At 42.2% G+C, this 24,030-nt stretch overlaps 1 protein-coding gene across 1 annotated transcript; it reads right to left on the bottom strand.

Annotated features, from left to right (window-relative positions):
• Nucleotides 1–332: 332 nt before the first annotated feature.
• On the bottom strand, nucleotides 333–23,826 carry LOC104573350 (DDB1- and CUL4-associated factor 12). Its single transcript, XM_010220542.2, has 8 exons — nucleotides 23,575–23,826; nucleotides 12,726–12,932; nucleotides 11,410–11,470; nucleotides 6,292–6,485; nucleotides 5,127–5,192; nucleotides 4,472–4,634; nucleotides 1,755–1,939; nucleotides 333–895 (listed from the first exon to the last, which is right to left on the bottom strand). The coding sequence occupies exons 1-8, from the start codon at nucleotides 23,737–23,739 to the stop codon at nucleotides 737–739; spliced, it is 1,200 nt and encodes a 399-aa protein (XP_010218844.2). The 5' UTR covers nucleotides 23,740–23,826; the 3' UTR covers nucleotides 333–736.
• Nucleotides 23,827–24,030: the final 204 nt, after the last annotated feature.

The raw sequence follows: 24,030 nt of genomic DNA, 5'->3' as shown, positions 1-24,030 counted from the left end.
AGAACAGCCTACCCTGACACTCCAGTTATACAAGACAATACCTGGGATACATAGAAAACATCAAGTTTTTGATCAAATTTTGCTCCTGGCACTGGAAAAAAAAAAAAAAACCACTATAATTCAAACATGTTGAGATTCACTTCTGCAGGTTGGGCTTGATGGAAAAACCTCCTGGGAAATCTGTCCCTGGGTTCCAGTGAGAACAGCTGAAATTTACTGTATTCCTCTACATATAAACAGTGTCATTAGACTTGCACTTTTAAAAAATAAGATCAACTGAGGCCTGGGCCAGGCTCTGCAGATAAAGTAGTAGCTTATCTCTTTTATATATAAATTACAAATAGTCCTCACTTCAGGTAATGTAACTGACAAAGTACCTGCACACACACAGCCCCTTGACTTTCACAGAAAGCCCGGGAGCAACCACTCTATAAGAAAGGAATCCTACCTCACAGCAAAGTAGGGGAGGGGGCATATGGCCAAGATAGCCTAAAAGCGGGAAAAGAGTCATTTGGAGTAAATACAATAAAAAGGGATTTCAAAAACCCTTCATATAAAGGAACAAGAAGGTTAAAGCAAAAAACTGGTTCAGAAAGATGTACAAGACTGTTGGAGACCAACAGAAAACTCTGCCAAAAAATAACTTGCATTTAAAACAGAAATCAATGGCATCACACAACTTCTTTGTTAAAAAAGGAAAGTGGAAATCTGTGTAAAATCAGCATTTATAAAGTTATTAGCTCCAGAGACCAGCATAATTCCCATGAAGTCCTGATGGAAGGGGGCCTCCTGCCACAAAGAGTTTCGTTCCAGACGAGTCGTAGCAGTGGGTGTAAACAGCATTTGGGAAGAAATTAATGTCAGAAAAATAATTCCTCCAGGTTTCATCATGATTCTGTTAAAGGAATGTTCAGATCATTATTGTTGCCACAAAGCCCAAACAAAGCTGAAAAAAATTTTGGATTGATACATTCCAAAGTTTCTAAATAGATACTTTGGAAGATACTTTCCAAAGCCTAAGAATTCTTCTCTATCAATATTCGTGAACTATATTCTGAAGCTTCAGACAGAACAGTTTCAACTAGAAGATATCAGGCACTTCCCAAAGCTTTGTCTACGCAATTTTATGCCAATTATTTTGGCTAATATGGAGAAATGAAAAGGTATCCAGTTTCGTCAGTTTTAAAAGCTATATCACAATGATAGAAAAGGGAGATAATTTGGACAAAGCCACTAATTGCTTTAAGATAAGATACAGGATTCAAGTGCATTCCACAGCACTATTTCAAGCAGCTAAACTTTTGTAAACTGTATACAATTATCTCCTTTACCTTGAGGACCATGTTAGATTAGCACCTCTTTTTTTTTTTGGGGGGGGGGGGGGGGGGGGAAGAGATAATATATTTTGTATGAGGTATTGAAAGCTAGAAGTCAGATCACATTCAGAAAGTATAAAGATGCTATTTAGTCTGTGTATACCAGTGCATGGGACAAGTAGCCTTCATGCCTTATGCTCACATCAAGCACACTTGCACACAGCTTTTGTAGAAAGCATTTCTGCTGAAGTTTTTCCTCATGAGTTTTTCCTCATTATAGGTATCAGCTTTTCCTCATTACAGGCATCAGTTGGCCACACAACTGCTTTACTGGGACTCATTTCACACACTAGCTCCCATTACTGTAAAATGGGCTGGTGCTCAAGGCCCGCAGCCCCCTTGCACTTTAAAAGCCTCCTGCGGCTCCGTGCTACTCACCAGCCAGCCTTTCCCCGTGGTCAGCTTGAGAATCTCACTTCCCCCGAGCTTCTGCTTCTGCCCGTAGCCGGCACACAGGGGCTTCTCATCCAGGAACCGCTGGGCTCTGATATCGTAGAACAGCAAGGAGCCCTGTCCCGTCCCCACCGTGATGATGTGCTCGTAGAAGCTCACTGACCGAATACCTGTGTCAAGAAGGACGTGCAACACAATCAGACACATACTCTGGCTCTGCAGCACTGCTGCTGGATGTCTAATATTTTTCTGTAAGCGGAACTACTGCTACTGTTCCCCACAGCACATGATCTCCCCATCACCGTGGAGCAGTACAGGTAAATCCCGTTTATGCCATATAAATAGCAGGTCCAGTTATTTATACTGCTTCCCTAGTATAACAGGGACAGACCCTGTTATCAAGGGAACCCACAGCAAGGTGCCAGGCCAAGCAAAACTCTAGCACATACCAGCAGTTATGGTATTAGAGTTAGTAGGAGGAGCATACTTGGCTGAAATGAACTCTAAATCCAAATCTTCAACTAAGCAAGGATCCCTCTAGAATAGTCTCAGGATTCTGTATGTAGTAATTTGATTTCCTAAAGGCCCTGCCATTTCTTCACTGTTCGCTGTGCAAATGTTTGTTCTGTGTATACACGCTATAAAGCTGTTCTTTTAAACAGCCCTTCACTTTTAGTGTTTCTAAGGCACACAACCTGATGCAGGGTTATAAAGACTAGTGTTACTCTAAGTAAGATTGAAATCCCACTGAAACAAAGAAAAAAAGCACCCAAAGAGAAAGGGGGAAAGTGAATTACTACACCAGCTAAAGCCAAACACCAATTGTCACTGTACCAACCAGGTGGGATTAAAAGTCAAAAATTGAATTTATTCATGAGGGCAGGCAGACTGTGGATTTTTTTTCTAATTGAAAAAAAGTAACTGAAGGAATTAGTGATATAGGCACTGCTAAGAGGATATTTAGAATATGCTTTCAGGAACAAGATTTCAAAGTGGTTTCTAAAGGGCTGAAGTATCTAGGATGAATCAATCACATCATACTTAAAGCACAGCCTGTGCCTACAGCTGACCAAATTTAACCCACCAACACACCCAGCACTGAACTAGGTAAGGCCTGAAATATTTGAAGTAGCAAATGGAGTCTCACATTTCCCAGGAGGAAGAGGAGATGCAGTAAGGGGGAAGGGGGTGGTATCTGTCTAAAGGGAAGGGTTGGTCTGTGCTGCACAGGCTTTACCCACTATGCAGCCCTGCGGCCTTCAGGATATAATCATTGCTGAAGGATGAGAGAACACAAACACTGCACCAGAGACAGCAAGGGCTGCTGCAGATGGAGATCTAGAGCTCAGAGCCCTGTATTTGTCACCTACGTTTGCTAGAAAAAGCAACTCTTACAAGAGACAGACAACTGCCTTTTCATTCTGCACAGAGCTGCTGGGGTTACAGGGGGGAAATGCCAGCCCCAATTTAAGTCTTAATAAATTACAACCTTTCTCTGGCCTGCGTTTGTGTACAAGGATATTAATGATCTGCAGATAACATGGACTTGCCACATTCAGCAGGTGTATTTGGAAGAAGACAGCCAGAAGGTAACAAGTCTAGAGCACTTAAAGGCCAACCCAGATTTAGTCCAAGAATCAACAGCCTACTTTCTAGAGGTGGCACACTGCATCATGTCCTAAGGGGATCAAAATAAGTGGAAATACTCAGCATTTGGGGAAGTAATATTACTTAAGTGCCTGCACCACAGCACCAATAAGTGTTTGATGACTGCCTACTACTCAGAACATGGACTGTCCAGAAGAGTGGCTTTCTCCAGACATCAAGTAGTGTCCTAGAGGTACTACTACTAGTTGCTGTTCAAATGACAGCATAAGTTGGTCAAGCACCAATTCTCACATTGTAGAAAATCCTCCCACAAATGAAAGGAAAGGCCCTGACATCCATCTAGGCAGCACTGTTCAAACCACCAGTAACCTTCCTAACACTTGTCTATATACATCTCATTTTGATAAATTCCCTCTTGAAAAAGAGATGGGTGCTCAGAGCCAAGCTAAACAAGGACTGCAATTTATCAGTCATGGATTAATATGGATTAAGTAGCAGATTGCACTACAGTGACTTCTCATGCTTCAATATATAAGGCACAGGGAGAAGCATGTGGAACCATCCACCCTGCAAGCCCTCACATGAAACACTGGGTTCCAGCACACAGAATAGAAAAGAGAAACCACAGTTGAAAACAGAGCACTCCAATCTGCAATACTCAGTTACATTTGTGGCTTTAAAAATCACAGAGAAAGCAATCATATCATAGATTCCCAATATGATAGCAAAGCTCCACTCCCAGAGGAAAGTGCAAGAACAGACAATGTTACTAGCAATGCAGACACTGGATTTATTTTCAGATGAAGTTTTAATAATGGACTTATAGCATGAAAATAGAATGTATACATTTATAAGTATTATGTGGATGGATTAACTAAGCATGATGAAAGAGCTAATATTATCTACCACATGATTTCAGAGAAGCTCTTAGTTTGCTTCAAGTAATCCTGGTGTAAAAAGGGGAAACCTGCACATACTATTGATATTTTATTCTGTCACATGAAAGTCTTCCTACTTATTAGCAGTTTGTCTTATTGCAACCTTAAATGCTATTTCTGCAAGCAAACTAAAGCACCCTAGGCAAAGTTCCATACCACTGCCTCGTTCTTTGGAACAGACGGATTTAACATTGTGAGAAGGCTGCCTGGGATCCAGGAAGGAGACATGGGCCTGTGATCCTACTGCATACACCGACCACTCCTGACCATAGGCCAAACATACATTCTCCCTGCAATATGGCAACTTTGTGGAAAGCAACTGGAAACACACACAAAAAAAAAGAGCAAGAAGTTAATAAAATAATTCCATAAACTATGTTCAGAAAGTTTGTAGTGCAAAAGCAAAAATGCAGCTAGAAAATAGGTTTGTCACTAAATATAAGAGTACAGCAGCAACCCGATCCACAGAAATTGGAACATTGTTTCAAGGAGTAGCAACTTAGAAAAACTTAAACATAAGTACTGAGACTTTTTATGAACACAGCTAATCAAGAGTTCATCATTCTCTACATAAGAGTGAATTGCAGCCCACCCAGATCAAAAAGAGCTAAGATGACTTCCTGTCCTCCAAAATAAGAGAGTGAGGAAGTTTCTTCTCAAGTTGAGTTTTTAGGAATTTATTTCACATTAATTTTTCAAGTACTTTACAGACACTGCTGTACATTCTTCAAGCATTTGAAGTGAACACAAATTTCAGAACAACCTTAATGGCTAGATCATTGTTGAAATTACACATCAAGCAGAAAAGTACCTTTGATAATGTATGTTCTGCTTTCCAAAGATGGAAATATCCATCTAGGGATACAGCTCCCAGCTCCTATATGTTAAAAAAATAAAAACAAAAGAAAAATTAGCTTCAGTATGATCCATGCCCTTACAAACTCAGACTCTGAATCAGGCTGCATATTCCAGGCTGAACTCACCCATAATCCTGTATAGGCTTAAGACAAGTTTTCATTTTATATTGATTTTGATTGATGGAATGCAATACAACACAAAGGTGCTGGGTAAAATAGAAGTCAATAAAACAGTAAATAACCAAATAATAACGTAAAAAAATATAAATCTTGTTACACAAACAATCAAATAATGAATCATTGCACAGTACAAGCCAAAGCTGGCAATTCTCTTCAGAACCTCCCACGCTGGATCCTACCCTGAGGTAATAATTTATTTCCAGGCACTACTCTATTGAAAAAGCTAGATGAGGTCTGCAAAGGGGAAGATTAATTATCAGCTATAACATAAAATAAATAAAGCCCACAAGAGCACAGGCTCCCTAAGAGAGCAGAGTCTTCGCTTCAAACCTTCCCTGTTCATTTAAGGGCAGAGACAAAAGCAGCAAAGGAAGAACTGCTACTCTCTACTTCCTTCAGTGGCATTCATACCTAATAATAACAAAATAAGGGCATGGGAGAGATTTGTGTTCAGCATTTGTCAAATGCCAACAAAGCACCACCAAAGCAAGTACTGGTGTCTATCTTGTGTTCAGTCACCTCATTGCTGAGCAACCCAGCAACAATTCAGCAACATTCAGAACAGGCACTACCTGAATGTTATTCATTCTTCACAAACAGAGAGAAGCACCAAGAGCAGAAGCCAAGCTGCAAGAAGTGTTTTATCTACTTCTTGCAAACTTCCCCCCACCTCATGCACACACTCCAGGCATGAGACTTAGCATCAAGCAGGAAACCTTCCTTCTGACTTTTCCTTCTCCCCGTCTAGGTCTTCTCTGTTTACTTGGGGCAGAAACAGAAATAACAGACAATGGTCATCTGATACAAATATGCCAAAGAATGAGGCTGCATTTCCAGTATACTTGACCTAAATCACTTAAAAAAAAAAAAAAAAAAAAAAAAAAAATACATATGGACACTTTTAGGACTTGTTCCAGTCATCTTGCTCATCTTACTGACCTTGTTCTTATTGTTGAAAGCCAATGCTCGAACTTTGCAGTTGTCAGGATTGGTGTTCTCCTTGGGAATATCCTTCAGAGCCCTGTGGGTTATGTGGGCATACACAGGAACTTGGGAGAGAATATGCCTGGCATCACTTTTGGACAGCACATCCTCTGTGACTTCCCAGAGACCCATTGAACCATCCCGGGAACCTGAATAAACAGTGGAGAGAAGGGAGAGAGAGAGAAAAAAAAAAAAAAAAAAAAGCATTTTGCAATTTTGACTTTTTTTTTTTTTTAAAAAAAAGGAACCGAGGTAAACAGTGTCTGAAAAAAGAACAACATGGCTAATCTAGCTGGACATATAGAATGCTTAAGGTTGGAAGGGACCTCTAGAGGTCATCTAGTCCACGTCTAGGTCACCTAGAGCACGTGGCACAGGACTGCGTCCAAGCGGGTTTTGGAGATCTCCAGAGAAGGAGACTCCACAACCTCTCTGGGCAGCCTGTTCCAGGGCTCTGTCACCCTCACTGTCAAGAAATTTTTCCTTAAGTTCCTGTGGAACTTCTGGCGCTTCAGTTTGTGGCTGTTTCCTCTATTTCTGTTGGTGGCCACCACTGAAAAAGAGGCCAGCACCATCCTCCTCACTGCCTCCCTTGAGGTACTTATAGACACTGATTAGATCCCCTCTCAGCCTTCTCTTCTCCAGGCTGAACAGGCCCAGCTCCCTCAGCCTCTCCTCATAGAGCAGATGTTCCAGGCCCCTGATCATCCTTGTGGCCCTGCGCTGGACTCTCTCCAGCAGCTCCACATCCCTCTTGTCCTGTGGAGCCCAGAACTGGACACAATACTCCAGATGCGGCCTCACCAGGGCTGAGTAGAGGGGCAGGATCACCTCCCTCGATCTGCTGGAGACGCTCTTCTTAACGCACCCTAGGATCCCATTGGCCTTCTTCGCCACGAGGGCACACTGCTGCCTCATGGTCAACTTGTTGTCCACCATGACACCCAGGTCCCTCTCTGCAGAGCTGCCCTCCAGAAGGTCGGTCCCCAGCCTGTACTGGTGTCTGGGGTTATTCCTCCCCAGGTGCAGAACCTTGCACTTGGCCTTGTTGAATTTCATGAGGTTTTTCACCGCCCAGTTGTCCAGTCTGTCCAGGTCCCTCTGGATGGCAGCGCAGCCCTCTGGGGTATCAGCTACTCCTCCCAGTTTGGTATCATCAGCAAACTTGCTGAGGGAGCACTCTGTGCCTTCATCCAGGTCATTGATGAATAAATTGAACAGGACTGGACCAAGGACTGACCCCTGGGGGACCCCGCTAGCTACAGGCCTCCAACTAGACTCTGCACCGCTGATCACCACCCTCTGAGCTCTGCCATCCAGCCAGTTCCTAATCCACCTCACTGTGCACTCATCTATCCCACACTGCTGGAGCTTGCCCAGGAGGATGTTGTGAGGGACAGTGTCAAATATCATCACTGCTTAAATATTAAAACAAAATGATCCAAGTCATGAGGCTCAGAACATTGAGCTTACTAAGATCTGTCAATGGCTACAGGGTATTTGGGCAGCTACAATCACCTCAACCATTTTCAAACTGACAGCAGTCATCACAAGTGGCAGTGCTGTGCAACAGTCATCATTGCAAACTGGCACACACACAGAATAAACCTGGTGGATGGCTACAGAAGCCTGGTCAAACATTTAGTCTGACATACAAAGGACCAAGACTGACTGAGCTTATTAAATCATCGTGAAACCTGTAAGAAAACTCTTAATTAGGTTCATGTCAATTTTTGATCATTCAATTTAAGGGGCAGGGGGGATGCACTGCTGTGAATTTAACAGAAACACCTATTTTAATCCACAATTTATAAAGAATTGTATCAAGTCTAACTTAAAAATTATTTCTTTAAACCCATGCAACATCTTGTTTTAAAAAAGAACACAATGCAGGAGCTGAGGCTGAGCAAGCAAGAACTCTTTACTTTTCTAGTAACTATTAAACCCCAAGTATTGGTCAAGAGGAGTAATACTGGATGAAGAGAATTGACTGAGGTCTTCGGTTTATAGAGTAAAGGTTTAATCCAAGCCCCAATATCAATCCCCTCTGGCATCTAGACAACTCCAACTTAACTCTGCTTTGCCAGATCTGACATCTAACTCAGTTTCTTCCATACACAATGTGAAGAAAATATATTCCTTCTTTCCTCATAGCGAAGGTTTAAGAAATATTTCCTGTCTCAAAGTTATTGGGGGGGGGGGGGGGGAAAACAAACAACAACAACAAAAAAAAAACTAAGTAACCACATCAGCACCAGACTGCTAGATTTACAGTGCTTGGTACATCATCTTCAGAGAAATAAGATGAAGAGACAGATAAAAATTAAGGAGTAAGAATGTGATGCTGCAGCACTGGTGGCCCATCACAACAGAGGTGGCTTCACCTCCTGCCACTGTCACTGCCTGCTACAGGCAACCACAGAAGGGTTTCCTAATGGCACTGCAAAGCAGCAGGCAGGGCCATCCCACCACACCATTCACATGCTCCTGGCTTTTAGTGGTACATAATCTTTGTTATGGAGGAGGAAGAGCACTCAGCAGTAAAGTTTATAAAGCAGGTCAAGATGCTTAGGAGGAAGTTGTCCCTTTTAATAGTGGGGAAAATGGGGGAAAGTCAATGACTTTTTCAACTTGATAGCCCTGAAGCAAAGGAGACCATTTGCTACCCTAAGCTCCTATCATCCTGGGAATTATCCCATCTGATGCTTTTGCCATGAAAATCTTCTTGCCCGGTCAATAGAGCAACCAACAAGCTCAGCTTTAGCTTTAGGTCAAGAAGTTTAATTTCATGCTTATTAGACTAGTTAAATTCACTGCTGCACATTTTAGAAGCAGATCCTTGCTTTTTGCTTGTTGAAATTAGCACAAGGAAGAGGAATAACCAAGACCTTGGCCCACTTGACACTTTCTCAAAGGTTTTGACATCTTCAAATATCAACGAGACAACATACTGCTACATCTCCCATATCTGGCTAAACAACATGACTGCCATAGGATCAAATGCCCATCTCTCCTTCCTGCCTCAAGGCAGCGACAAGAATTTGCCTTCAGTTCCTCAATTTAAATAGAGGTATTTGATAATTCCTACAAAGCCCCTTAAGTTCAAATATTTGTTGTTCCACACTGTCAGGTACAGGTGTAATTGCAGTCTGTAACATTAGGACAATGTCAGAGGTTAGTTACACTTGCAGCCTCCTGACAAGGTCATCAGCCAAGTTCAGAAGAACTCACTTTAGCAATCAGACTTTCTAACCATGTTGAGAAATTTTCCCCTTTTCTCTCTCAAATCTGTAGATTAGCAAGTACATCCTGTCTGAAATTTCATAGAGCAGAGAGGACAGGGCTTTATTCTATTCACATTGCCCCTCTTGAGCACACAGAAAACATCCAGAGCATCATAGTTCAATCTCACATGCTGCATTTCTCTATTCTATTGGGTCCTTATCTTTCCCCAGGGACATGTAATCTTCCTCACTGTTCAGGCTTACTGACTTTTAAATGATTTTTTCAATGCAGAATTTTAGTTTGGAGACTTAACTCAGCATTTATATTAAATTGAAAAACAAAAACAAAAACAAACAAACAAAAAAAAACAAGATTAGACAATTTTTTTTCCGGGGAAGGGGGAGGGGGCAAAAATCAGCCTAACAATTTTAGCTTGGGGGTTTTATACAAAATAGTTTGCCATGTGCAGCCTAGCACATGGAATAATACATGGAATAATATTGTTGTCACTGAAAAAGTATATTAAAGTTATTAATGCATTAGCATATTGGTATTGTAATCATACCAATAATATTTAAGTTACACTGATAGTCCATCTAGCTACTAAAAAGCCAGTAATCAGTGTTTTAGACTACAGATTTCTGCACTAAATGCTATGGTGAACACAGACAGACTAATGGGTGGATAACAAACTGATTTCACTAATCAGTCTTTCAAAGCATTTTTCAGGAAACTGATAGTGCTCTGCTGAATTTCAAAATTATTAACTGTTAACCAATATCCCTCTAGAATTTTCTCTTCTTGTGCAGAATCCTTAGCTGTAACTCATTAACTTTAGTGATCCTATCATAGCACCATTTAATAAAGAATGGGAATTTTTCTTATAGAAAAAAAAATCAGGACCAGGGCTCTGCAAATAAAACAAAGCACTGCCCTAAGACTGAGAATGGCTTAAATGGCCATGGTTATTTCCAGTGGCTTTAAAGGCAGCTATCCTCAAAACACACACCAAACAACCTCTTAAAAACACAGTAACAGGCAGAGTTACAAAAAAGCCAAATAGAGATTAAGCAACATATTAGGCTCAGTAATTAGAGATCAAAAGTTCTGAAGTGCTGGTCACACACAGTAAAAGGCTCTTTAAGATTTCACTTCTTATCCCCATCAATAGCTCTAACCAGGGTCCCAGGGATGGTTAATTTTTCTTTTTGCAATGGTTGTTTACAGTTTGAGGCAGGCCTTAAGAAATGAATGTTAACTGGGTTAAGGTATGAAACACATGGAGAAAATGTCTTCATAATGACACTGCAAGGCTTGGACCCCCAGATTCAGGTTCATCCCTCCGAAGTTAAGAAGTTGTCTAACTGTAGGGCACCCTTCAGACAGCAGAAAGAGACACTACTCCAGAAGGGAGAACAGACCGTGCGTGAATTTCACCTCCCTCGAGGTAATTCTTTCCTCTGATTAAAAGCAGCAAATATAATTAGGATCCCAAGTGTGGTCATTCAACTGAGGCTTGGCTCACTGTAGTGAGCCAAACTAGAATCCATTTAGGCCCCATCAACACTTCACGTCCAACCATGCTTCAGTCCCGATCAGATCCTCTTCTGGAGAGGAGCAAATAGGGTTAGTGTATGCCAACACATTGGTCTAGGGAGTTTTAATTGTTTCCCCTCTAGCTCTACAACCACAGGAAATCACAAAGGTTTGGGAACAAGGATACTGCCACGTGAATACCACTTAAACAAGGCTCCTCCTTATGCCTGGATAAATGCACCACCCTATGAGCTACCAAGTGCTCTGTTTCCCTCTAAGATATTCGCAAAAGAAAAAAAAGCTTGACTGTACCAGAAACAGCCATAGTATCACTGATCCATGCGATTGAAAATATCCAGTCCTTGTGCCCATCCTAAAAGAAAGAAAGAAAGTCAGATCCCCTGAGCTGTTATATCCTAATGAGGTCTAAAAAAGATTGCAGGTATTCTTTGAACAGTCTAGTGTTTAGCTTAGAATAGACATATGTAAAAACATCATACAGAAAAGACTAGTTTAATGCATAATGTCAAACTAAGTGTATGATGCTAAAATGCCATTAGGTGATGAAGTCAGGCCTCTCAAAAATGAATTGTCCTCAATTCTAAGGATTTAGAGTTTTTCCTTCTGAAAGCATCATTTTTTATTTCAGCAAAATAGTTGGATACTTTCATTACCTCAAATCTATATCTCCACAACAGATTAGTAACCAAAATACTGATTAAAATACTATATGACCTACAGAATAACAGTTCTACATTACAAAGATTTTTTTCAAGACTTATTTTTCAAGAATCTTTTCTTCAATTAATCAGAAACCTGTGGGCAAAAGCACAAGGCTCTAGCTCTGTTTACAAAGTTGCATAGTCACAGCAGCATGAAAATGAATTGAAATCTTCAGGGTTGAGCTTTGCTGCAGCTGTTTTTCTGCTTCCACAGAAATTCTGACCTCTGCTGTCACAGCTAATGTCTACGTGAAGTACTAATTCCAAAGGAAGGAGAAAGGAAAAAGGAGAGAGAAGGGCTTATAGGACACCACTATACCCATTTTAGCGCTCTCTTCCCCTCCCCCCCTCCTTTTTTTTAAGGCTATTTAAAAAAAAAAGCCTCATGTCAAAAATACTCGGGTACAGCTCATAGCAAACTAGCAGAAGCCACCAGGTTAGGACGAATCCTCAAAGGCAAGTTCTGCCTTTAAAATAATACACATAAGCTACACTAGAGAAGGGGAAAACATGAATTTATATCACTTCTGCCAATTTTTCAGAGATTTTTCATTGAAATTGGTTTTGTGTCTCAGAGGTCTCCATCACAATTAGATTTTACTAGCATTTAGGAGCTTGTTAGGTTTTGATACTAAACAGTAATCTGAAACAGACCTAAACGAAGTTAGAAGGAAAAAAATCAAGATCAAGAGAGTCTTCTCACACATTTGGCTACTTGGTCATACATAATGAGAAAAATAAAACACACAACAACAAAGCTTCATTAGTAATACCCACTCAGACTTTCAGAAATTTACTCTTGACTATCAGATTCCCAAATCCTAACCTTGCTCTGACCTTAAGACCCTTCAAAGCACTAACTTTTACAAGTCACAGAATAAGCTTTCCCCAAATTCTTCCACTTACATCTCCCACACAGACAGGATCAAGCGTAGGCAGACGATAAATTGCAAGACTGTTGGGATTGTCTCCACCTGTGGCCAGAAGGGTCTTTGAGGGGTTGAGCTCAATGGCATGAATACCACAGCCCGGCTGGTTCACCATGCCAGGTTCACGATCTTTCAGAATAGGAATCTTGGTGATTTGACCGGTCTGGACATCTACCACAAACAACTGGGGGGGGGGGAGGAGGAGGAAAAAAAAAAAAAAAAAAAAAAAAAAAAAAAAAAAAAAAGAGAGAGAGACAAAGACGCAAGTTATCACCGAACAAAAAACAGAAAAATAAGATAGAGATAATAGAGATATAGTCCAGTCTGAACAAGTATTCTTTCCAAAAAGTGCTGCAAAAGTATAATAGAAAAGATGAGTTACTGAACTACTTCTTAAAACAAGTAAAATATCTTCCTTTCAGCAGGCTTTATTTGACTGATTCCACTTGTTCTCATCATAATGAAAGAAGAAAAAGATGTAATACAATAACTGTCAGGAGAGGTTTTCCATCACAGTCTATCTTCTTGTTCAAGAATGGCACAAAGCAAAATTCTCTTTGAGCATCCCTGAACAGTGAGCAAGACTGAGATCCATTTCAAAACAGCCAGCAACCCCAGAATCAAGGCACTTAACACAAGCTTCTCCCATTCCAGATAAGTTACCATGAAATTTTTGCTTTGACGCCTTATAAATTAATATAACTAGAGCTTACTGTTTTGAGGTGATGTACAGAGAACAGTGACTACATATAGCACCAAGAGGGTGAGCATCCCTCCTTCCAAAAGATATCTAGCTGCATAAATCCTCCTGCAAAATACTGGAGATAGGAGAAAGCAGAAATCCATTCACTGCGATTTGGGCCCTATAAGCACCATCTTCACCCCACAGCTGCTCTTCCACTGCATTTAACAGCCTTGCCCAGACATGGAGGTTACAGCTCTTAGTGACTGAAGGTTCCTGTTGAGGCCTTGTGTTTTGTGTGCAGGTGTGAGCATCGGGCAGGAAGGGAAGAGAGGCCCTTCCTCATTCCAAGCCTCCCAGCACAGCTGCCTAAGACCAAAGCTAAAGACTGTGCTACACAAACATGACCATTAGCTCTCTCCTTTATCCTTGTCCTCTGAGCAGACACCATCTTTTTTCCTTCAATATTTCTTTCTAACAGAAAATCTAACCCCCCTCTCTCTATCCTCCAACTGCTGGCAGAGAAGCAAAACAAATAAAAAATACACAAGTTAAGTATCTAAGGCTAGGGCTTGTCAGTGTCACCTACAGGTCCCAAAGCCATCACGGGAAGCACTAACCAAGAAACGCATCCGTGCCCCAGGATGTCCAACAGACTCAGGAAAGCCACGGCTCCACTGCCACACTCAGAAGGGCATCTCAACAGATACAAGGGCTGGAATCTAAAAATACTGGATATTTAGTCCAGTATCACCTGTCTCACAGCCTTATATGCCATACCCAGGTGTTTGATATTAGGTTAAAAACTCAGACACTCCATGCAAGCTCCTTTCATAAGGCTAAACTCAAAGTAATTGAACTGAAAAGTTAAATATTTTAGATCTTGAACTAACAAAGACTTTCACACTTCTGCTCTGGATCTTCATCCTCAACATCATTTTCCTACAACTTTCTACATTAACACATTCTCAGAAGAAACTACAAGACACACTTAATGTCCTGCAGGGTTTTCTTCTGCTCCTGCCCCAGTCTAATTTGTCTTCAGCTCTTAAATAGCTTCTATCACATTCTTATTTTCTCCTCCAAGTCCATGATATTACCTTAACCAAAACAGCAACTGCTCTAGAACAAGAAACTTCACCTAGTTGAGAGTTTGGCTCTGTAGTTTTCGACTGTAAAGTTTTAAGCAGCAACTTCTCCGCATGCTGGGTAAGGAACTCAACACACCATATGTAGTATAAGAATAACCATCACTTAAGAAAAAGAGAAGCGAGCCTGAGCACATTCTGATTGTTACATCAGCCAGAGCAGGACAGGAAGACAAATGATACTTGAAAGCTCCTCATTGCCCAGACAGCTTCCCTGTAAATCCAGTAAGCAGAAGCCCAACAACTGTAACATCATTCCCTTTTTCACTTAAAAAGGGTCTAACAAGAAACATTCCCTGAGAGCACAGAAAAGCAAACAACTTAAGAGTATTAAGGGCACCACAACAGAAGTATAAAATACCTGACATCTTAAAGCAAGGCTTTAAACAACTTTAACCATTTACTCAGAACTAAAGCGTACAATGGCAAAAACCTGTGAAAAGAAAAAGAAAAAGTTAACCTTCCTCCAAGCATCACTATCATTGAAATAAATATACCTGCAAATAATTCTAAAGCAGCCTGATCTGTAGGATTCTTGAGAAAGTGTTAATAGCTGTATTATAAAACTAGTCTTTATCTCAGGTGGGAATAAAGCTTTCTTTTTTTAAATAAGGCACTGTATATGAAAAAGTCCTAATTCCAACTTTTACTAGCTGCAAGAAACCCCCAACAACTTCCAAGTCATCAGCTAGGCCTATTGGTACCCTCATTTTATAGCTTTACACATGATTTGGCTCCTCCTGATAGCAAGAAGTTTGCATGTCAGCCGTAAGCACACTGTACGATTTAGTAGCTAGGAGCTACCAAGCAAGGAAAGCTCTGGTCGCTTCCCACATGCGCCAGGAACTGCACCTCACCTGTGAAAAAACAGAACAGGCCTCAGCTACCTCACTTGCTGCTGGACAGCCTGGCTCTACACAGGAAAAGGGCTGAATGACCTGACTGAACAGAATCCATCTTCAGCTCTTCCCTCCTCATCCTCATCCCCCCCCCCCCACCCCCGCCATCAGGAACTCAGAGCCTGCAAGAGCTCTGCCGCTCAAGGAGCAGGGCAGACTGGCATAGCCAGAAGAACCTTCATGATTGGGCTACAGTTTTTACACCCCGTGAGACTGCTGTGTGCTTGCTTTTATTTTGTATTGCAGCAATGGCAAGAAGTCCTTTCAGCAAATTGCTGAGAAGCTGTCCCTTTATCAAACTGCTTACAAGCAAGTTGATCAAAAAACTGCCTCTGTTGCATAACCAGGGAACTTGATTAACCCATTTGCCAGAAGTGGGGAATGAAATATATAAGAACCAGGAAAGAAAAAAAAAAAAAAAAAAAAAAAAAAAAAAAAAAAAAAAACCTCTTCTTATGTAGAATATTGACACCAGCTTCCGTTAGCCATGCTCCTCCATCCAGTCTGTTTCCACCTGAGCTGCATTTCAGGGACTACAGCTGGGGGGGGAAGCTACCAATTGATTAAATATAACTTTCACAAACATCCTTTTTTGATTCAATGCATTTGATTTATACAAAGCAACAGAAGCTGTTTGTGCATGTGCTTTCATAACATTACATATAAGGAATCCATTTCTACATTGGGAAATGTTCTGGGCATGGTGCTGTTCATTTCAGTGCAGGAAGAAACATAGTTTGAAAGGCCTGATCTTCACATGAAGAGCAAGATTAAAAAAAAAAATTAGGCCTATAAAATGCCAGCACATAAGACTGATGTCCTCTGCTGCTACCCCCACACAAAGAACTGCAGGCTGCTCTACCTTTCAGTTGATAAAGCAAATCAATCAGAGGGTGCCACCCTGAGTTATAATCTGTTTTTATTACACAAACAGGACGGATGGGATTTACAAGACACAAACTGCTCGCTCTTCCCACAAGAGGTGCTAATGATATATTCCGCACCCTGGTTCTTCAGATAATGCTGTCCCAGAAATCAAAAACATTCCAGCTATTCACATTAACATCTGAAAAAAGACCAAATACATCACCTTGCTAAGAACATAGTCGCCACCTGAGACACAATAAAGGAGCTGTGAAACTGCATCCTAGTTGAAGCCAGTCTTCAGGAACCCGCATGCTCCTCCCTACCCAGTCTCACCACCTCTCTGACAACAACTAGGGCTCAGGTACCTCTGGGGTCAGCCAGAGCCTATCTCTGCCTTCAGTGGAAAATAAACCTACAAGAAAACACATCCAAATGCAAAGCAGCAAATTGATCGCGGTGAGCGCCCAGCTGCGTTAGCACTGATGCCGGCAGAGATGAGCAGGTGGGAACATCCTGTTCTGCAGCAGTGCAGCTCCCTCGGCCAACTGAAGCTGGTCACAAAACATTAACCCTCAGCCAAGCCGGAAAAGTACATCCCTGCACTCCTTGAAACTCCTCCTTGCTAACAAAGGAGCAAGAACACAGCAATGCTTAATGGCAGTATGCTAAAACCATAGAATCATAGAATGTTTAAGGTTGGAGGGGACCTCTAGAGATCATCTAGTCCAACCCCCCTGCACACGCAGGGTCACCTAGAGCACGTGGCACAGGAGTTCCTGTTCCTTAAGTTCCTGTGGAACTTCTGGCGCTTCAGTTTGTGGCTGTTTCCTCTATTTCTGTTGGTGGCCACCACTGAAAAAGAGGCCAGCACCATCCTCCTCACTGCCTCCCTTGAGGTACTTATAGACACTGATTAGATCCCCTCTCAGCCTTCTCTTCTCCAGGCTGAACAGGCCCAGCTCCCTCAGCCTCTCCTCATAGGGCAGATGTTCCAGGCCCCTGATCATCCTCACAGCCCTGCGCTGGACTCTCTCCAGCAGCTCCACATCCCTCTTGTACTGTGGAGCCCAGAACTGGACACAATACTCCAGATGTGGCCTCACCAGGGCTGAGTAGAGGGGCAGGATCACCTCCCTCGACCTGCTGGAGACGCTCTTCTTAACGCACCCTAGGATCCCATTGGCCTTCTTCGCCATGAGGGCACACTGCTGCCTCATGGTCAACTTGTTGTCCACCATGACACCCAGGTCCCTCTCTGCAGAGCTGCTCTCCAGAAGGTCGGTCCCCTGCCTGTCCTGGTGTCTGGGGTTATTCCTCCCCAGGTGCAGAACCTTGCACTTGGCCTTGTTGAATTGCATGAGGTTTTTCACCGCCCAGTTGTCCAGTCTGTCCAGGTCCCTCTGGATGGCAGCGCAGCCCTCTGGGGTATCAGCTACTCTTCCCAGTTTGGTATCAGCAAACTTGCTGAGGGAGCACTCTGTGCCTTCATCCAGGTCATTGATGAATAAATTGAACAGGACTGGACCGAGGACTGACCCCTGGGGGACCCCACTAGCTACAGGTCTCCAACTAGACTCTGCACTGCTGATCACCACCCTCTGAGCTCTGCCATCCGGCCAGTTCCTAATCCACCTCACTGTGCACTCATCTATCCCACACTGCTGGAGCTTGCCCAGGAGGATGTTGTGAGGGACGGTGTCAAAAGCCTTGGTGAAGTCGAGATAGACGACATCCACCGCTCTCCCCTCATCTATCCAGCCGGTCATTCCACCATAGAAGGCTATCAGGTTAGTCAAGCATGAGTTCCCCTCATAGGTGATATGAGGTAGGGAGATACAGAAATACTATATAAACTAACACTGCGAACAGAAATTGATTGAAGATGCTCCTGTTCCTTCAGTAGGATATGTCAGCTTGAGATTGATGATTAAGTGCCTTGACTTGAGACATATACTCATACAGAGAGCTACAGTGCTAACAATAAAGGGTGTGTTTTGGTTCCTAAAGTTCTCCATGTGCCTGGAGACAACAGCCAGTATGAGCCGTTCCATCACTTTTCCGGGGACGGAGGTGAGGCTCACTGGCCTGTAGTTGCCTGGGTCCTCCTTCTTGCCTTTTTTGAAGACTGGCGTGACATTGGCCTTCTTCCAGTCCTCCGGCACCTCCCCCGTTCTCCAGGATCTTTCAAAGATGCTGGAGAGCGCCTTAGCTATGACCTCTGCCAGCTCCCGCAGCACTCTGGGGTGCATCCCATCACTGCCCATGGATTTGTGGGTATCGAGGTTCCTTAGGTGCTCTCTGACCCAATCTTCCTCTACCCAGGGCAAGTCTTCCCCTCCCCCGGCTTCTTCTCTTGTCCCTAGGGCCTGGAGCTCTAAAGGGCTGCCCTTGGTAAACACCGAAGCAAAGAAGGCATTCAGCAACTCTGCTTTTTCTGTGTTATTTGTAACCAGGGTGCCCATCTCATTCACCAGCAGACCCACGTTTTCCCTGATCCTCCTTTTGCTGTTCATATATTTGAAGAAGTTTTTCTTGTTATTTTTAACATCCCTTGCCAGATTGCGTTCCAACCGCGCCTTAGCTTTCCTTGTCGCATCTCTGCATTCCCTGACTACGTTCCTGTATTTCTCCCAGGGGCCCTGTCCTTTTTTCCACATTCTGTATAACGCCGCCTTCTGCTTGAGCATTGCCACAAGCTCCTTGCTCATCCACACAGGTCTCCTGCCCCCTCTGCCTCCCTTCCTACACTCAGGGATGCACTGTTGCTGGGCGTGGAGGAAGTGCCGCTTGAAAACTAACCAGTCCTCTTGGGCCCCCCTGCCTTCTAGGGCTCTAACCCATGGGATTCTACCGAGGAGGTCCCTGAAGAGGCTAAAGTTGGCCCTCCTGAAGTCCATGGTTGCAAGGCTACTTACAGCCCTGCCTCCTCCTCGTTGGATCCTGAACTCCACCAACTCATGGTCACTGCAGCCAAGGCTACCTCCCACCTTAACATCTCCTACAAGTCCCTCCCTATTTGATAGCACGAGGTCCAGTAGCTCACCTCTCCTTGTTGGCTCCTCCACTGCTACTTACCCTGAGCAGCGCTGTGATTATTCCAATTTCTCCATCTTTTTATTCAGTCTGTAAAGACCATGTTCTGTGTTTGTAAAACCCTCAGCATAAGGTTCTTAATTGTACGGCAATAGAGATTTATTAATATTTGCCAAGCCCCAAAGGAAAACTCAATCTTTAAAGACTAAGCTCTCAAACTAGTACAGCTCCTTTCCAGCAGAGATTAGACCATGCACTAATTTTAGTACAAAATCCACTTACAGCACAAAATCCAACTTACTTTTTGAGTCCAGGTGGCTCAAGTGGGTAATGACCTTATACCCTTCCTGAAAGGGTCCAAAGACAGAGAAATGAAACAATGCAGAATGTAAAGGATTATCTGACAAGTGAACAACAGTAAGAAATCAAGGAGCTGCCTGGCTCCAAATTCACCTTTCCAGAGACAGGACAGTACAGCCAGGCACTCCACCTTGCTGCCAAACCCTTAAGCACTGCGAGCTGTCACACATGCACTTTGATGTCACTGAATTTGCTCACAGGCAAAATCATGTTCATCAGTTAGGGTTTCTCTTGCCCTCCGTGTTTAATTTCAAGAGGCTGGCAGGCAACTAACACACATTGGCAGATGGCAAAAGATGGAAAAGTGAGACACACCGTCTGCTGAAGGGCAGCACTGCCACCCACGCCAGACCCAGCAAAGAAACCAACAGACTCTGAGGGCCAACATGGGGATCACATGCAGCTGACAACCAAATACTCCCAAGAGGCAAGAAACATCACCTTACTATTTACTCGAAAGCCACCAAAATAAAGGCGAGCAGAGGTGCCAGAGGTTTATTTACACTGAGTTTTGGTCAGTGTTCAATGGACTTTGAGGAGAGTTACTAACTGTGGGGATGTGACTTCTCATTCTCTCGCTGGTATCAGGAAACAAATAGCTAGAGTCTTCTTGTCACACAGGCAAAAAAACATAAGATACATTTCCTTGTAAAGCAAATAAATCATTTTCCCTATAAAGACTGTACATAAAAATAACTATACATCATGTTCTCACTACTACAAGGTCCAGCACTGCAGACTAGATTACAGTTACAAGCCATATGCAGAACAGTCATGGGAGCTTAAACAAATTACAGGTCCCTACACAGAAACAAGAACCGGTGATTTGCAGCAGGGCATCCAAGGCAACACATGGATCTATCGAGGACAGAACATGTATGAGGTAGTATCCAGAAAGCAAGTCGTTCATGCCTCGAAAGAGCCATCGGAGAATCAGCAGAGCACCTTGAGTAAGGAAATTTTTAAACACAAACAAGTCTATCAGATTTGTGGAAAAAAAAAAATCATTCAGGAATATTAGAGCCCAGGCACCTGAAAGCTATTAACTTTTTGTTATGTGGGGAATGATGTAAAACTCCATTTTTTTTTCCATCTTTCAACTTCAAAATTAAAGAGAAATTATGTCTGAATACAGACAGGTAACTTAGGAAGGCAGTTTTTAGAAGCAGATTTACCCTCCACTGTTCCCTGCAACAGAAACAAACCTCAAAATGAAGTTCAACACCCAATCTTCCGTGTCTTTTTCTGACATAAGCTTGTCTCCCACATAGTCTTAACGTCTGCAAAGCTGGAACAGACGACACTAATTACAGGCAGTATCTTCTCCAGAGACTTCATGGTATCAGCCTCTGGTATTTCTGTACTGTGGTGACACACATGCTAGGCATCTGCACCTCTCACAGGTTTACCTATTCATTAAGTTCTTTTTCAATACCATTAAGAAGCCTATCATATATAACAACAGGATTTTTGCAAACAAGCCACCTCGCAAAACCCCAGTTGAATTTTTAGCCACTCAGATACTTGCATAAGTTCCAAAATTATGAATCCAGAAGTCAAAATACAGCTTTAAGAAACCTAACTTTGTTTTACAGATGGCCAACTGCAAACAGCAGGATTCACTCAAGAATTGAGTTTTCTGATATACACAGTCATATCCCAGGATATTTACAGAGATTTAAAAACTCACCCCAGATAACTGTTCATTTCTGAGTATTTTAACTTGCTTGTTCAACTGACAGAGCTCTATATTCCCTTCGGTGTTTATAGTGACACTGGTCACTATACTGTGAAGTGGCCAAAACAGCAAAGCTACTCCTCTTACAGACAGCAGTATACTTTTAATTATTAAAAACAGTGAACACTTCTAGCCCAGCATGGCCAAAGGCAATTTATAAATTAAATGCTAAAAACTCTCAGTGTCCTATTTAAACTTTGATTAAAATATCTGCTACAGCTTTTATTTTCCTGTTGCATTAGCTTTTATTATGTGCAAGTCCTATGTAGCAAACCCCATTAAAGTTTACCACACTGTTTTAGATTTACACCCAATGAAAATGCCACAATTTCAGTGTATGAGAATCAGCAAAGGAATTCATCTTAATTATAAGATTCACGCTCTCATCTTCTGTGTAAGCAATGTAATAATGAGCGTGGAGTTTAAAGCTCTGCTTGTTAAAACACAGACACAAAGCAGCCACGCTAAAGCTACTGCTGTATTCTTAATTTGTATATAATCTTTTGCAAGGATAAAGCTGGCCTCTTGCAATCATTACATTTTGCTTAATAAAAGGCTAAGTCCATGCGTAACCGAGTTCAGGTTCAGCTGTGGAAAAATATACTTCGCTGTAGTGCATGCAGTGGGAACAACAATATGGTTGAAACCCTCTTCAGTTCTGGGATTGTTTGGTCACAAAATTTTCTGCAAGGTTGCACTAACAATACACTTGCCCATTTATCTTCATTGCAGCAGTGAGGGAACTAAAGAAGTTACAACATGCAGCAAAATTGTTGTAGCCCTATAAAGCACATGGCGATCTTGCTAAAGTAAGCAAGATTTCGCAAGCGTGTGTTTCTGCAGGAGTTTGTTTCCTGTAAGCTATTTCACAAGCAGTGCTGGCTGCTGAGCAGATGGACATGCATAAAGAAGGCAGTGAGCTTCAACTTAAGGCTTATTCTGTTATAAGATTGTTTTGTTTATGCAGCTAGGCCTTGCTTCCTATCATGAGCTACTTCACAAAAGCTTCCTGCTATGTAACTGTGAACAATTGCACCAGATTTGAAATGAGAAAAATACAGCTGCCCTTTACAAGTCACAGCACTGAGCATAGCTTCTATGCAGAAGCAAATAAAACACTTTAAGGCAAAGAAACAAACTTATAAGCTGTGAGGTTTATGATCCGTTTCACCTATGCATTTCTTACATTTGATTCATTGCTATGACACAAACGTGCAAAAAAACAAGCTCTGGACTTTGCACTAATTCAAACAGAACTCCACACATGAAATGCCCGTTTCATCCAGTGAAATTTGGCTAATTCCAGACAGAGTATTACCTAGAAACTACAATCTTTTCCACTTAGCGTTTACCTAGGATATAATTTCAATATTCTTCAATAATGTTTCAACTCCAAAACACCACTGCAAGAACCTGAGAAGGCTTTTTTGTTGTTGTTGTTAAAACAACAAACCATGGAATTATTTGAAAACTCAAAACAGTTTTAGAGTAGAAGAAATATCACAAAATAAGCAAGTAAAGAAAGATTCTGAAAATCAAATCAGGTTTACAGTATTTTATTTAGGTTAGGGAATATCTGAAGTTTGTAAAGTGCCCTACAAAATGACCATGGTTAAAGCCATCAACACAGCGGAGAGAGAAAAAAAAAAAAAAAAAAGCACAGAGTACAAGACTGAGCATAATGGAGGGAAAAAAAAACAGTCTTATTAGCAGTTTCTGTATGGAAAAAGCCTTCATTTACAAAAGCTCACAACGTTCATTAGCTCTGCCATTTACAGGACAAGAAGAAAGATTCAACTCCATTGTTATCCCCTCTCCCTTCAACAGAAGTAAATTGCTCTTCCCAGATTAGAGATGCTGGATCTTCACATTTGGATTCACAGCCATCTACAGAGTGCCAGATTTTCCCATGAGAATGGGTCACAGTTAAGCATCACAATCATTCAAAATTAATTACGTATCATTTTGACTCCACTCATAATTACTTCCTAATATTTTCCTTGTCAGTCTACGCACTTTGATTATGGGAAGCATCCAGGGGGAAGTGGAGGAGGGAGTAAATAACAGAGGAAAGGGAGGCAGAGGGAGACTGCACTTACTGTGTTGCATTTTGTCCCACAAACCACTTGTCGGTGGTTCAGCCACTGGGAAGCAAACACTTTATTCAGGGTCCCAAGATGAAATTCCCTCTCTTTCAGGAGGCTGGGAAGCTGCTGAGCTGCATATCCATGCAACAGGTGATGGTAACTGGACTCATTCTGCATCCTGACCTCTCTCCCTTTCAGGTAGCAAACCAAAGACCTTTTCACGGGGGGGAGCCTTTTCCGTTTGTGAACTGAATGATCCCACCCATACTGTGAAAAATAAACACGGAGATTAGAAAGAACAAGCAGAACGAATTTAAAATAGCACCCTTCCAAGTTCAAGGGCATGTTTTTTTGAGGGAACAACTGGAGCCCTCCAAACTAGGGGCAAAACAGCATAAAAAAAGTAACTTCTGGAAGCTGGTGGAGAGACGTTCAAGGAAACAGGAGGAAATTAAGAGACGCGTTAGA

Source organism: Tinamus guttatus, unplaced genomic scaffold, assembly GCF_059628265.1.
Source record: "Tinamus guttatus ecotype Peru unplaced genomic scaffold, ASM5962826v1 Tinamus_guttatus_pri_ptg000696l, whole genome shotgun sequence".
Taxonomy (NCBI): Eukaryota; Metazoa; Chordata; class Aves; order Tinamiformes; family Tinamidae; genus Tinamus; species Tinamus guttatus.
The sequence above is the reverse complement of the archived record's forward strand: the minus strand, read 5'-3'. Positions and strand labels throughout refer to the sequence as shown.

Bases quoted from the DNA above. Each gene is read 5' to 3' on its own strand.
- LOC104573350 (XM_010220542.2), bottom strand. From the start codon at position 23,739: ATGCAGAATGAGTCCAGTTACCATCACCTGTTGCATGGATATGCAGCT. The intron at 6,486-11,409 runs GTACAGTCAAGC...CTGTTTATTCAG, and splicing joins TGATACTATGGCTGTTTCTG to GTTCCCGGGATGGTTCAATG. The intron at 896-1,754 runs GTGAGTAGCACG...TTCCTTTAACAG, and splicing joins CCACGGGGAAAGGCTGGCTG to AATCATGATGAAACCTGGAG.